The following is a 15,607-nucleotide window of genomic DNA, read 5'->3' as shown; positions in this document are numbered from 1 at the left end:
GAGCTTCTTGGATTTGTGTGTTTTTTTCCTTCCCTATATCAGGGAAGTTTTCTGTCATTATTTCTTCAAACAGGTTTTCTATTCCTTGCTCAGTTACCTTTCCTTCTGGAACACCTATTATGCGGATGTTGTTTTGTTTTGTGTATTCCCTAAGTTCCTTTAGGCTCTCCTCCTGCTTTTTAATTTTTTTTTCTAGAAGTTGCTCTACTTGGGTATTTTTTTCCATCTTGTCTTCCAGCTCACTGATGCGGTTCTCTGCTTCTTCTAGTCTACTCTTGATGCTTTCTATTGAGTTCTTTACAGCAGTGATGTCATTTTTTTATTTCTTCTTGGTTCTTCTTCATTTCCTCTTGGTTCTTACTTATATTGTCGAATTTGTCTTCCATTCTTTTCAGCCACCTTATGACCATTTCTTTGAATTCTTTCTTTAACAGGTTTGTTGCCTCTATTTTGTTTACTTCCTTTTCTGGTGTGCCTGCTTTTCTTTCATGTGCGGGCTGTTTCTTTGTCTCCCCATGGTTTCTCTTCTCAGGATTTCTGGTTACGTAGCTCTCTCTCTTGTGCGTTGATTTAAAGGTTCAAAATACAAAACACCAGGTACAACACACAAGGCACTGAATAGAAATGTATTCACGATATATTTTTTTGACATTTTTTTATTGAGGTATTATATATGTACATATCTTACCATTGCCCCCCCCACCCCACACCCATACATGCCCTCACCCCCCAGAGTTTTGCGTCCATTGTTTATGCTTATATGCATGCATACAAGTCCTTCGTTTGATTTCTTATCTCCCCCACCTCTCCCTAACTTTCCCCCTGTAATTTGAAAGTCTGTTTGATGCTTTACTGTCTCTGTATCTATCTTTTTGTTCATCAGTTTATAATGTCCTTTATTATCCATAAATGAGTGAGATCATGTGGTATTTTTCTTTCATTGACTGGCTTATTTCACTTAGCATAATGTTCTCCAATTCCATCCAGGTTGCTGCAAATGATGAGAATTCCTTCTTTTTTATGGCAGCATAGTATTCCATTGTGTAGATGTACCACAGTTTTCTGATCCAGTCATCTGCTGATGGGCACCTAGGCTGTTTCCAAATCTTAGCTATTGTAAATTGTGCTGCTATGAACATAGTGGTGAATATATCCTTTCTGATTGTTGTTTCTAGTTTTTTTGGATATATTCCCAGGAGTGGGATTACTGGGTCAAATGGGAGTTCCATTTTCAGTTTTTTGAGGAAACTCCATACTGTTCTCCACAGTGGCTGCACCAGTCTGCATTCCCACCAGCAGTGCACGAGGGTTCCTTTTTCTCCACATCCTCGCCAGCACTTGTCGTTTGTTGATTTGTTGATGATAGCCATTCTGACAGGTGTGAGATGGTACCTCATTGTTGTTTTGATTTGCATCTCTCGGATAATTAGTGACTTTGAGCATGTTTTCATGTGTCTCTTGGCCTTCCTTCTGTCTTCTTTTGAAAATATTCTGTTTAGGTCCGTTGCCCATTTTTTTATTGGATCATTTATCTTCCTTTTATTAAGTTGCATAAGCTACCTGTAGATGTTGGAGATTAAACCTTTATCAGTGATAGCATTTGCAAATATGTTCTCCTGTGCAGTGGGCTTTCTTGTTGTTTTGTTGATGGTTTCTTTTGCTGTAAAAAAGCTTTTTATTTTGATGTAGTCCCATTTGTTAATTTTCTCTTTAGATTCCATTGCCCTAGGGGCAGTGTCAGTGAAGAAGTTCTTTTGGCATATGTCTGAGATTTTGTTGCCTGTGGATTCCTCTAGTATTTTTATGGTTTCCCGTCTTATGTTTAAGTCCTGTATCCATTTTGAGTTTATTTTTGTGTACGGTGTAAGTTGGTGATCTAGTTTCATTTTTTTGCATGTATCTGTCCAATTTTCCCAACACCATTTATTGAAGAGACTGTCTTGACTCCATTGTATGTTCATGCCTCCTTTGTCAAATATTAATTGAGCATAGTGGTTTGGGTCGATATCTGGATTCTCTATTCAGTTCCATTGATCTATATGTCTGTTCTTGTGCCAGTACCAGGCTGTTTTGAGAACAGTGGATTTGTAATACAGCTTGAAATCTGGTATTGAGAACCCTTCTACTTTATTCTTATTTCTCAGGATTGCTGTGGCTATTCGGGGTCTTTTTTTATTCAAGATGAATTTTTGGAGACTTCTTTCAAGGTCTGTGAAATATGCTGTTGGTATTTTGATGGGGAGTGCATTGAATCTGTAGATTGCTTTGGGTAGTATGGACATTTTAATGATGTTGATTCTACCAATCCATGAACATGGTATGTTCTTCCATCTGTTTACGTCTTCCTCTATCTCTTTTTTCAGTGTCCTGTAGTTTTCTGCGTATAGGTCTTTTATCTTCTGAGTTAAGTTTATTCCTAGATATCTTAATTTTTTTGTTGTGATGGTAAATGGGATTGCTTTTTTAGTCTCTCTTTCTGTAAGTTCACTATTGGTGTATAGAAAGGCCATAGATTTCTTGGCGTTAATTTTGTATCCCACTACATTGCCGAATTCATTTATTAAGTCTATTAGTTTTTTGATGGAATATTTTGTTTTTTTTATGTACAATATCATGTCATCTGCAAATAAGGACAGCTTTACTTCTTATTTTCCAATTTGGATGCCTTTTATTTCTTCTTCTTGTCTAATTGCAATGGCTAATACTTCCAGTACTATGTCAAACAAGAGTGGCGAGAGTGGGCATCCCTGTCTTGTTCCTGTTCTTAGGGGGAATGTTTTTAGTTTTTGCCCATTGAGTATGATGTTTGCTGTGAGTTTAACATATATAGCTTTTATTATGTTGAGGTATGATCCTTCTATTCCCACCTTGTTGAGAGTTTTTATCAAGAAAGGGTGTTGGATTTTGTCAAATGCTTTTTCTGCATCTATTGATATGACTATGTGATTTTTATCTTTCAATTTGTTTATGTGATGTATCACGTTTATTGATTTGCGGATATTGTACCATCCTTGCATTCCTGGGATAAATCCTACTTGGTCATGATGTATGATCTTTCTGATGTAATGCTGGAGCCGATTTGCTAGAATTTTGTTGAGGATTTTGGCATCTCTGTTCATGAGGGATATTGGTCTGTAATTCTCTTTCATTGTGTTGTCTTTATCTGGTTTTGGTATTAGGGTGATGCTGGCTTCATAGAAGGAGCCTAGAAGTGTTCCTTCCTCTTGAATTTTTGGAATAGTCTGAGGAGAATAGATATTAGTTCTTCCTTAAAAGTTTGGTAAAACTCTCCTGTGAAGCCATCTGGCCCCAGGCTTTTGTTTGCCGGAAGCGTTTTGATGACTGCTTCAATTTTTTCCATAGTTACTGGCCTGTGGAGCTGTTTAGATTCTTCCTGATTGAATTTTGGAAGGTTGTATTTGTGTAGGAATATGTCCATTTCCTCCAGGTTGTCCAGTTTGTTGGAATAGAGTTGTTCATAGTATTTTGTAACAATCCTTTGTATTTCGTTGGGGTCTGTTGTTATTTCACCTCTTTCATTTCTAATTTTGTTTATTTGGGTCCTCTCTCTCTGCTTCTTGGTGAGCCTGGCTAGAGGTTCATCAATCTTGTTTATCCTTTGAAAGAACCAGCTCTTGGTTTTGTTGATCTTTTGTATTGTTTCTTTGGTCTCTATGTTGTTTATCTCTGCTCTGATCTTTATTATTTCTTTCCTTCTGCTTACACTGGGCTTTTCTTGTTGCTCTCTCTCTAACTCTTTGAGTTGTTGGGTTAGGTAATTTATTACCATTGTTTCTTGTTTTTGCAGTAGGCTTGTAGAGCTATGAACTTCCCTCTCAGGACTGCTTTTGCTGTGTCCTATAGATTTTGGATTGTTGTGTTTTCATTTTCATTTGTTGCCATGACGTTTTTTATCTCTTCCTTTATGTCTTTGGTAACCCAGTCATTGTTTAATAGCATGCTGTTTAGTCTCTATGTGTTTGATTTCTTTGGGTTGTTTTTATTCATTTCCAGTTTTATGCCACTTTGATCTGAGAAGATACTTGATATGATTTCTATATTCTTGAATTTGGAGAGACTTTGCCTATGTCCTAACATATGGTCTATCTTTGAATATGACCCATGTGCACTTGAGAAGAATGTATATTCTGTGGTTTTGGGGTGAAATGTTCTGAAGATGTTGATTATTTCCATCTGGTCTAGTGAGTCATTTAGGATTGATGTTTCTTTGCTGATTTTTTGTTTAGAAGATTTGTCCAATGGTGATAGTGGGGCATTGAAGTCTCCTACTATGAGTGTATTGCTGTCAATCTCTCCTTTGATATCTTCCAGGTGTTTTTTTAATGTATCTTGGTGCTCCTGTATTGGGTGCATATATGTTTACCAGAGTTATTTCTTCTCTTTGGATTTCTCCCTTTAGTATTATGAAGTGGCCTTCATTATCTCTTGTTATGTCCTTCACTTTGAGATCTAATTTGTGAGATATAAGTATTGCTACCCCAGCTTTTTTTTCATTTCCATTCGCCTGGAAAACCTTTTTCTATCCCTTTACTCTCAGTCTGTATGCGTCCTTTTTTTTTTGAGGTGGGTTTCCTATAGATAGCAGATATATGGGTTTTGTTTTCTTATCCAATCTGTTACCCTGTGTCTTTTGATTGGGGCATTCAATCCATTTACATTTAAAGTTATTATTGATAGGTACTTATTTGTCATCATTTTTATTTTATACCCCTGTGTTCCTTCTTGCTCCCTATTTCTTTCTTTCTTTCTTTCTTTCTTTTTTTTTTTTTACAGCAGACCCTTTAGCAGTATCTTTCATTGCTGGTTTGGTGGTGATAAACTCCCTCAGTCCTTTTTTGTCTGTGAAGCTCCTGATTTCACCTTCAATTTTGATTGATAGCCTTGCTGGGTACAGTATTCTTGGATTGAGACCTTTCCTTTGCATGGCTTTGTATATTTCATTCCATTCCCTTCTGGCCTGATGAGTTTCTGTTGAGAAATCAGTTGCTAGTCTGATGGGGGTTCCTTTGTATGTAACTGTCTGTCTCTCTCTGGCCGCTTTTAAGATTCTTACTTTGTCGTTGGTGTTTGCCAACTTAATTATAATGTGCCTTGGTGTCCGTCTTTTGGGGTTCATTTTGCTTAGAACTCTGTGAGCTTGGATTTGTGTGGGTTTTTTCTTCCCTATATCAGGGAAGTTTTCCGTTATTATTTCTTCAAACAGGTTTTCTATTCCTTGCTCAGTTTCCTTTCCTTCTGGTACCCCTATTATCCTGATGTTGTTTTGTTTCATGTTGTCCCGAAGTTCCTTTAGGCTCTCCTCATGCTTTCTAATTTTTGTTTCTAGAAGCTGTTGTACTTGGGTATTTTTTCCCATCTTGTCTTCTAGCTCACTTATGCAGTCCTCTGCTTCTTCTAGTCTACTCTTGATGCTTTCTATTGAGTTCTTTAAAGCAGTGATGTCATTTTTCATTTCTTCTTGGTTCTTCTTCATTTCCTCTTGGTTCTTACTCATATTGTCGAATTTGTCTTCCATCGTTTTCAGCCACCTTATGACCATTTCTCTGAATTCTCTCTCTGATAGATTGTTTGCCTCTAATTCGTTTACTTCCTTTTCCGGTGATGCCTGGTTTTCTTTCCTATGGGGGCTATTTCTTTGTCTCCCCATGGTCTCTCTTCTCCAGATGTTATATAGTTCTCTTTCTCAGGCGTTGATTTAAAGGTACAAAATACAACACAACCAGGCACAACACACAAGGCACTGAACAGAATTGTATTCACGATATTAATAACCTCCAATAAAGGTGACCCCCAGAGTAAGGCCAATTAAGGGATAGAAGAGAAAGAAGAAGAGTAAAAAGAAAGAACAAAAAAAGAGTGTCAAAATGAAATTGGGAAAAGAGAAAAAAAAAGTAAGAGAGACAAGAACAAGACTAAGAGAGAAAAGGGGAACCACCTATATATATGGGGAGAAGACTCCAGTAGAACAACCACTAATCCCAGGAAATGCCAGCAACAAGTTCCTGGAGATTAATACAAACTACAACACCAAGTAATATTAAGCGAGGCAAGGGAAAACAGATGTAAAAAACAAGCAAAAGAAAGCAAACAAAAAAATCAAACAAAAATAGAATAAGCAGAACAGTCTCACAAAGAAGCATAAAAATTCGGTATGATCAACATTTAAGCAAACAACAACCAAAGGACAGAGAGAAAAACAATTGTTGAATAGTTAAGACAGCGAAGAGAGAGGTATGCATGGACTTGGAGTAGGGGATTGGAAGTTAGGTATATAAGTAATGTGAAATTTTAGCAGGGGATAAACAGAAAGAATAGGGAAAATCTAAAGCAGGAAAGGGTTAAGATAAACAGGACACCAAAAGGGGAAAGGTTAGGAAGAGAGTGATGGCATAAAGGTAGAGTTGAGATAGGGTGAAACGATGCTGAAGGAAAGATGAAAATAGGATGTAGAACACTGATCCCAAGGTAAAATAAAGAGAAAATAAAATGACACTTTGATAAAAAAGAAAAAAAAAAAGAAAAAAAGGTAAAATAATCCTATGTAATAAAAAAGTAATATGCAAATTAACCATCACTCCGCTACACCCACCAGCCACGCCCACCAGCCAATCAGGAGTGATTATGCAAATTAACCCAACCAAGATGGCTGCAGCCACGGAGAGCAGGAGGGAGGCTTGGGTTTCCCCGGTGACGGAGGAAGGCAAGCTTTCCGCACACCCTGGCTGGCCCAGGCCTCTGCTTAAGGCTACAAAGTTTCAATTATAGAAGACAGATAAATTCCAAAAGAAATGGCTGCCATCACGGAGCAAGCAGGAGGCTTGGCTTTGCTCCAGGCTACAAAGTTTCAATTGTAGAAGATAAATAAAATTCCAGATACCAGGGCCTCTGCTTGAGTCGCTGGGGGATGTGGCTGGCCTGCAAACCACCACAGGCCCCTTGCCCAGGCCCCTCCACACCCCAAGGGAACCCCCACCCTGATCTGGGACACCCTTCAGGGCAAACCAGCCGGCCCCCACCCATGCACCAGGCCTCTATCCTATCTAATAAAAGAGTAATATGCAGATTGACCATCACTCCAACACACAAGATGGCTGCCCCCGTGTGGTCAAAGATCCTGCCCCCATGTGGACACAAGATGGCCACCACAAGATGGCCAGCAGGGGAGGGCAGTTGGGAGGGACCAGGGCTGCAAGGGAGGGCAGTTGTGGGCGATGAGGCCAGCAGGGGAGGGCTTTTGGGAGGGACCAGGACTGCAAGGGAGGGCAGTTGGGAGTGATCAAGCCTGCAGGGGAGGGCAGTTAGGGGTGACCAGGCCACCAGAGGAGGGAAGTTGGGGGCGACTGGGCCTGCAGGGAAGGGCAGTTGGGGGGGACCCAGGCCTGCATGGGAGAGCATTTGGGGGGACCAGGCCTGCAGGGGAGGGCAGTTAAGGGGTGACCAGGCCTGCAGGGGAGGGCAGTTAGGGGTGACCAGGCCTGCAGGGGAGGGCAGTTAGGGGCAAACAGGCTGGCAGGGGTGCATTTAGGCATCAATCAGGCTGGCAGGGGAGTGGTTAGGGGGTGATCAGGCTGGCAGGCAGAAGCGGTTAGGGGCAATCAGGAAGGCAGGTAGGCGAGCAGTTGGGAGCCAGCAGTCCTGGATTGTGAGAGGGATGTCTGACTGCCCGTTTAGGCTCAATCCCACCGTGATCAGGCCTGAACGGGCAGTCGGACATTCCTCAAGGGCTCCCAGATTGGAGAGGGTGCAGGCTGGGCTGAGGGACACCCCCCCCCCCGCGCACGAAATTTGTGCACCGGGCCTCTAGTAGTAGTAATAATACTGATTGAAATAATAATGTAATAATTAAAAAGGTAAAATCAAGTGAGGAAAAAAGAAAAAAATTTAGTTTCTTAAGTAAAAGATGCCAAAAAATAAAAATCAAAAAATCAAAATAAAATCAAAATAAAAAAAATAAAATGTGCAGTAGTGAAGGTCATTCACTTCCTCTATTGTTCTGTTTGGCATGCCTATTTCCCCGTCCAGACAGTATTGCAGTTCCCTGTTTTCCACTGCTCCTCAGTGTTGTAAGCCAGTCCTGATTTTTAAGCAGGCAGTGTCTTAATTTCTCGTATTACTTTATTTTTGATTACACAGAGTCAATTTGTGATTCAGCCCCTGGGTGGCAGTGTTTCTGGATCGACTTCTGGGTCTCTCTAGCCTTCTTTCCCTGTGGCACTCAGTACCGGTTTGTCGAGGTGGGCTGCCTCAAAGCTGGCTCTGTGATGGTCACTCTTAGCTCCGATCCCCAGGTTCCAGAAAAACAACTTCCCCCTGCAGTCTCCCAGTGAATCTCCAACTGGGTTATCTTATGTATTGGGCTTAGTAATAAGAATTGGAAAAAGCCCAAGCGTGCGGACAGTGGGTCTGCGCGCAAGACTAAGCAGCCTGCACTCCTTTGAAATTCTCAGTCTGACCCTCCGCGTCAGATCAAAATGGGTTGCTTTTTAGAGATCCCTTCTGTTAGCAGCTCTGAGGATCCCCTTTCACATTCATGGATCATGCCAGCCCCAACAGCCACAGATTTTTCTAGGCATAGACTTCCCTGGTCCTCCAGCTCCCGCAAAGCGTGCGTTTCTCTCTCCCGCCGGGACCAGAGACCTCACCCTGTCCCTGGCAAAATCTGACCTTTTCGTGGTGGAGTGAAGAGCTCCCTTGAATCTGTGTGTTTGCACCGATTGGGGACTGGTGCTCTGGGGCTCACAGCTGTTTGGTGATCACCGCAGTTGTGGATTTTCAGGCTTCCGATAAAATCCTCTTTCCCTTTTACGATGGCGCAGCTTCTGCGTCCAAGCCAGCAGCTCCGGGAAGGGACCCAGCTGCAGTGGGGACTGCCAGGTCAGGGGAACCCCATCCAGCAGTCCCCCTCCTTCTCCTGGAGTTTAGCTGTCCCTTCGCTTGCCAACAAACACTCCCTGTGCGACCCTCAGCTGTTCTTTCTTTCTGCTCCGAGACAAGCCTCAGGACCCGTCTGTCTATTCCGCTGCCATTTTTCCTAGTCCAGTGAGGATTCTTAAGCAGCATAGTGACATGTTCAGATTTGTTTGAAAGTTGTTGAGAAACCTGGAAGTATTGTGACAAGTGGATGGATGCAGATAAGGACATTGCCACAGCCTGAAACAACTTGGGCAGTGTCAGAAAAGAAACTGCAAATGGTGTTCAGATAACTTGGCAACTGATTGACTGCAGAAAGGGAACTGTTGAAGATGACACCAGGTAACTAAGCTGAATGAGTAGGTGGTGGTGCTAGGAGCTGAGGAGGCAAAGGAGCAGTTAAGTTGGGGGTACTGAATGAACTCTGGTCTTGAAACATTCCTTCTGCTTTCTAAGCTGGGCTCTCTAGTCTCAGTCCTCACTTTCTTTGTTTCAGTGGCTTTGACCAATCTGGAAGATACAGAGAATGCCAAGAGAGCTTATGACGAAGCAGTCCGCCTGGATGAGTAAGCTGCACCTTGGGGAATGGTGTTGGGGAGCGCTAGACTCCAAAGCCAAGAGGTGGCCTCAGACCACTGGCTTTGCCTGAGTCAGTCCAGTTGCTTGCTCCCCATGGCCTCTGTGCACAAGGCATGTGTGGGAGGATGTGGTACTAAGCCTGAGGGGAGCTGACACTGCCACGTTCTAAGGAAGTGTTCCCAGCCCCAAGTGTAGTAGTTCGGAGGCCAGAGAAAGTCACAGCTGGCAGTGGACTTTGGCTGCTGGTAGCCATGGGCTAGATGGAATCTCAGATGCAGCTCTGGGCTCAGTGTAATCTAAGATAAAGGTGACTCTCTCCAGGCTTATTCCACTGGCATTGGCTAGGCAGCAGGGTAGGGATCACTTCTTCAGCCCACCCTGGTGGTCCCTGCTGAGGGCTGAGTTGTCAGACTTGGTCCTGATACCTGCTTTGCTGGTGGGCAATTATTCCTTATTCTTTCCCACTAGTCCACACATAGCACGTGTGTTCCTCTTACCTTGCTGCAGAATGGAGAAATCTCTACTTATAATCAGTTTTGTTTTTTGTGTAATGAGAATCTCTAAATGACCATTGGTTGTGAAGCCTAAGCTTCATAGAATCCCTGTCTGTTTGCCATAGGTATAACCCTTTAGTCAACCTGAACTATGCTGTGCTGCTATACAACCAGGGTGAGAAGAGGGATGCCCTGACCCAGTATCAGGAGATGGAGAAGAAAGTCAACCTACTCAAGGACAGTAGCTCTCTAGAATATGACTCTGAGGTATGTCTTTTTTTAAAAAATATATTTTTATTAAATATGTTAATATTTATATTAATACTAGAGGCCCAATGCACGAAATTTGTGCAAGGGGCTCGGCCCTCGCAGCTGCAGCTTTGTCCAGGAAGTCGTCTGGACAGTCATCCGGTCTAATTAGCATATTGTGCTTTTATTATTATAGATATAAATAAGGAAGAAAGAAGTAGAGAGATAGAAACATCAATGATGAGAGAGAATCATTGATTGGCTGCCTCCTGCATGCCCCACATGGGGATCAATCCCGAAACCCGGGCATGAGCTCCAATCAGGAATGGAACCTGTAACCTCATGGTTCATAGGTCAATGCTCAACTGCTAGCCGTTCTGGCCAGGTGTCTTTTTTTTTTTTCTTTTAGAGAAAGAGGCAAAGTTGCGGGGGGTGGGGAGGGTGCATAGAGGAAAGAGAGACATTGATAGGTTGCCTCCTGCACACGCCCTGACCGGGGATTTGAACCCACCACCTTTTGGTATATGGGATGACACTCAACCAACTGAGCCACACTGGCCAGGGCATGAGATATGTCTTTTATTAGCTCTTAAGGAGCCATAAGCAAGCTGTCAGTACACTTTTGATTAAGCACAAATAATCCAAAGATAACCTGTTATAAGCTCATGCCTATTTTGGCTTTGATGTTCCTGGCAGCATGAATTATTCAATTAGTGACAGCCTGGAAAAAAAAAAAAACTTTCCTAGAAAAAAATAGTAAGAGGAAATTCAGGCTTACTGAGCCTGTTATTGATAATACAACCTCTCTGAGTTGAGGCCCATATCTCGTTGTAGCTTCCTCCCACTTCTCCTGTAGGAAAGGTGGACTTCAGCTCAGTAACATACCAAACTTGAATTGTTAGGTTTGAGATCCTGTATGAACTTCCTTGCCTCACTAAGGGCAGTCTGTGATTTCTGCTGTTTGAGGAATATTTCCTTGTAATAAGTATTTCCTCCCTCAAATGCTAGTACCAGTAGTCACTATTTCAGCTATAACCCCCCAGGTGGAAGGCCTAGGAAGCGTGTAGGCTTGTCTCTGCCGGTCATACCTTGATTCTTTTTTTCTTCACATGTGGGCACAAGATGGTGGAGATGGCGCAGAAGTTGGGAGCTGCTCTCCAGGTTGGGGAGGCACTGGTCTGGACAAAATCAGTTAAAGACCCCAAATCAAAGCAACGGACAACGTCAACTAGCAAAGCTGCCAGTTTCCCGCAGCCTCTGGGCTCTAATCAAGCTCTAGGACAGGCAATGTCTTCCGCGGCTGCATACAGCAAGCTGCCCTCAGGTAGGAGGTGACACACAGTGCCATGAAGACCTCATGGGCATAGCCACATGCACCAGCGAAGAGGTTACAGCTTTGAGTGAAGCCTGCACTTTTCAGACTCAGAACCTGTCCAATGTAATATTGTTTGGAAGGGAGAAAAAGTCTCAAGGTGGCCAAATTGGCACTAGTTTCTTCAAAGTAAGTTGTATATTAGGTAACAGTTACTGGCAGGCTTAATTGGATGGTTAGCACACTGGGTCTTTACAATATTCAAGTTTAGAAATATATTACAGTACTTTCTATTATATAGTCTTGTTTTAAATCTCACTGCCTTATCATAAGTTGACATGGTGCAGATAATTAAAGATTTCTTTTAGTGAGTCATTGAAGGCAAACTCGACTGTTTGCTTCATTTCTTGTTATGGTCTAACTTCACAGCTGCAAAGATATACCACAGTCCCAGTGATGCCAGAAAACATGGGGTTTCTTGAAATTTAACAGTGAAAATAATGGTTTCTTTGGGAATTCTGGAACAAGAATTCAAGTCACCATCTCTTCCTCTGGAGCTGGAGCCCAGGTAGAAGCATGTCCAAATGAAGCAGCAGCACAAATAAGAGAAAAATAGGACTAGGATGACCGTAGAGTAGGGGTTTCTCTGGTGATGATGTGCCAGATTAAGAAAGGTCACATGACAGGTAGAGTGGAGGCCAGCACGTTCCCTGGCACCACAGAACACAGCGTGTGTTGTGATGATCATGTGGAGCCTGAGGCCTCTGCAGCCCCCATTGGTCCCCGTCACCTCACCCAGGAAATGAGAAGCCAGCCAGACAGGCCCTTTAAGAATGGAGAGCAAGGCTTATGGTTCTGGGTATGTAGTTCCAAGAGCCAGCAGGGTACATGACTATTTGCTTTAAAATTTTTTTTATGTTTAAAATTTTTATTTAAAAAATGTTTTAATTTTTTTCTGATTTCAGAGAGAGATAAAAACATCAATGGTGAGAGATAATCATCGATTAGCTGCCTCCTGTATGCCCCCTACTGGGGATCAAGCCTGAAACCTAGGATGTGCCCTGATCAGGAATTGAACCATAACCTCCTGGTTCATGGGTTGACGTTCAACCACTGAGCCGCACCATCTGGGCTTGAAAGAACTTTTGCCTCCTGGCTGACTGACCCCTTCCTCTGTGGGAGGGAAGTTGGAAACCTTTGCTCCATACCCTGGCCATCACAAAGCCTTGGCTTAGCTGAGGTGATCCTCAGGCTGTGGGGCATGTCAACCCCAAGGCAAACATAAATCTTACATTTATAATTTAGCTCTAATAGTCTTAATTTAAAATATATATTTTATTGATTTCAGAGAGGAAGGGAGAGGAGAGACAGAAACATCAATGATGAGAGACAATCGGCTGCCTCCTGCACGCCCCCTACTGGGGATCGAGCCCGCAAACCAGGCAGGTGCCCTTGGGTGGAATCAAACCTGGGACTCTTCAGTCAGCAGGCCCACGATCTATCCATTGAGCCAAACCAACCAAGGCTAATAGTCTTAATTTAAAAGGAAAAAAAAAAAAGATGAAAAAAGCTCTGTAAATTGAAGCTGAGCCTGTTGAGTATCCTAGTTGCACTTGCCCAAGGGAATCCAGAACAGTACCTGTATCTTATTCTTGGGAGAGGTCAGTATAGAGTCAGATCATGTCAGTATGATAAGAAGTAAGAGGGAAGGGCTGCTCTGGTTATCAGCACCAAGGATTTAAAAAAATGGAAGAACTTTATTTAAAAAATTTTATTTTTTGATTGATTTTGAGAGAGAGAGAGAGAGAGAGAGAGACCAAAACATGGATTTGTTGTTCCACTTATTTATGCATTCATTAGTTGTTTCTTGTATGTACCCTGACTGGGAATCAAACCTGCAACTTTGGTGTATTGGGACTATGCTCTACCAACTGAGCTACCTGGCCAGGGCAGAAGAACTTCTTAACCAAAGAATTGTAAGACAATCAATGATACCACTGATGAGATGCTATCAATATGTTAACGATATGTCCTTTTTAGAATAAAGATTGTGTGTCATCATCCCTTTGGGGAAAGTTGTTATTCAGGTATAACAATGAGAGATCACAATAAAAACTTTTAAAAGAACCCATGATCAGATTTTTCACTGACCTATTTATAAGCCAAATTTGAAATTGGAGAAGGAACCTCATGCCAAGTTCCTATTTGTGCCTGTACAACCTCTGCTACAGACCTAATAGGTGGTATGCCAGCAATCTGATTCAGAGCCAGTCCCCATGTTGTACTTACAGTAAAGTGCCCTACAATCACTATAATTTGAAGGTGGACTGACCTATTGCCAGACCAAACTATTTTTTTTGGATTTCTTTATGACTGGGTCTGTTTTGACATTGAAAAAGCAGCTGAGTTTCATACCTCAGAAATAAATAGTAAGATAACAGAGGTGATACCCTTAACCATGCAGCTGGTATGTAGCAGAACTGAGATTTCTACCTTGAGCAACAGAGAGCTCACTTCTGTATCAGTGTGGAGTCTAGTGTGCCTCTGACTGAAAGGTCATGATGAGAAATACTGAGAGTGTAAAATAAGATAGATGGAGAGGAGGAAGGAGGTATGAGAGAGATTTAGGAGGTAAAATCAATACAAACCGGGTACTGGTTGGAAGTGGCAGATAAGAACAAACTAGGATGGATACCCATTGCTGGGGAAAGTTACACAAATCAGAAAAGAGGAACATTGGGGGAATAGGGTCAAGTGTTGAGTCTAGTTTTGCTACACATGCTTATCTTTGAGACATCCAAATGCTGATAGCCATTAGACACTTGTATAGTTAGATTTCAAGTGATAAATCTGGCTTGAAGATAAAGACTCAGAAGTAATTGGGTTTGGGTGACAGCTGTAATCTTAGATTTGAAAGGAATCACCCAAGGAAAGCTAGAAATAAGATGATGGGGGATCAAAAATGAAAACACAATATTGAAAGGGAGAAAAAGAGCCTGCAAAGGAGACAGGAGAAGCAGATGATACAAGAGAAAAACCAGGAAAGTGGTGTTAGGAAAGGCAAAGGAAGAGAAGTTCAGGAAGGGAATGATCAGTCTCCCTGAACCCTTCCTCATTTTATAAAGGAGGAAGCTGAGGCTGGGAGAGGCAAAATGAGTTTTCCAAGGTAAGTGGAAGGATTAGAATTTGAACCCAGGTCAGAATGCAGAGCTACTGCTCTTAACCATTAACCTTCAAGCAGTGATGCACTCTTGATGAACTAGTGATGCACTCTTTTTTTTTTTTTTAATATACTTTATTGATTTTTTACCGAGAGGAAGGGAGAGGGATAGAGAGCTAGAAACATCGATGAGAGAGAAACATCGATCAGCTGCCTCCTGCACACCCCCTACTGGGGATGTGCCCACAACCAAGGTGCATGCCCTTGACCGGAATCGAACCTGGGACCCCCGAGTCCGCAGGCCGACGCTCTATCCACTGAGCCAAACCGGTTTCGGCTAGTGATGCACTCTTGATGGCAGCAACAGAGACCCAAGGGCTAAAGACCAAAGAAGTGGAGATTGGACTGCTGTTATATCAAAGTAAAGGGAAGAGAGGTTTCTAGAGGGCAGAATTGAATTCATTATAATAATCTGAGAAAATTTTAGCATTTGGGGAGACTTCTTTTAAGTGAAGCATAGTAAAGACTGAGAGAATGTGAAGAGCAGGACTCTTCAGTTTTTCTATATTCTCTGGGGCAAGAACATAATGGCACCTTGCATTCTAGGAATAGCAGTAAAGAAACACATGCTTTTTACATTAATTTGATCTTAGATTTTCTTAAAAAATAAATACTAGGTTGTACCTCTTTAGTTTTTTGGGCATAAGGATTTGCAGTTTTTCATTCACTCTGGTGAGAAAGGAGCTATTCTAATTTCTAGTATTGGGATTGCTCATGTCATCACAATATTTAACAGAAAGGAAAAGGAAAAGGAGGCCAAGTACATAATTACAGATAAAGTGGGAGCCATATTTCTGGCAGGAAAGTGGAAGTATGGACTAG

The 15,607-nt window shown here is 42.1% G+C and overlaps 1 protein-coding gene across 5 annotated transcripts in view; it reads left to right on the top strand.

Moving 5' to 3' along the window:
* Nucleotides 1–15,607, top strand: part of BBS4 (Bardet-Biedl syndrome 4) — a 180,113-nt gene that overhangs the window by 120,533 nt on the left and 43,973 nt on the right. For all 5 annotated transcript variants that reach the window (XM_079789701.1, XM_079789702.1, XM_079789700.1 and 2 more), the window contains 3 exons: nt 9,428–9,497; nt 10,130–10,271; nt 11,376–11,577. In XM_079789701.1, coding sequence (XP_079645827.1) covers nt 9,428–9,497; nt 10,130–10,271; nt 11,376–11,577 — 414 coding nt within the window. The remainder of the gene's footprint in view (nt 1–9,427; nt 9,498–10,129; nt 10,272–11,375; nt 11,578–15,607) is intronic.

The sequence above is a fragment of the Cnephaeus nilssonii genome (assembly GCF_951640355.1).
Source record: "Cnephaeus nilssonii genome assembly, chromosome: 1".
Classification (NCBI taxonomy): Eukaryota; Metazoa; Chordata; class Mammalia; order Chiroptera; family Vespertilionidae; genus Cnephaeus; species Cnephaeus nilssonii.
This window is presented reverse-complemented; position numbering and strand designations above follow the sequence as displayed.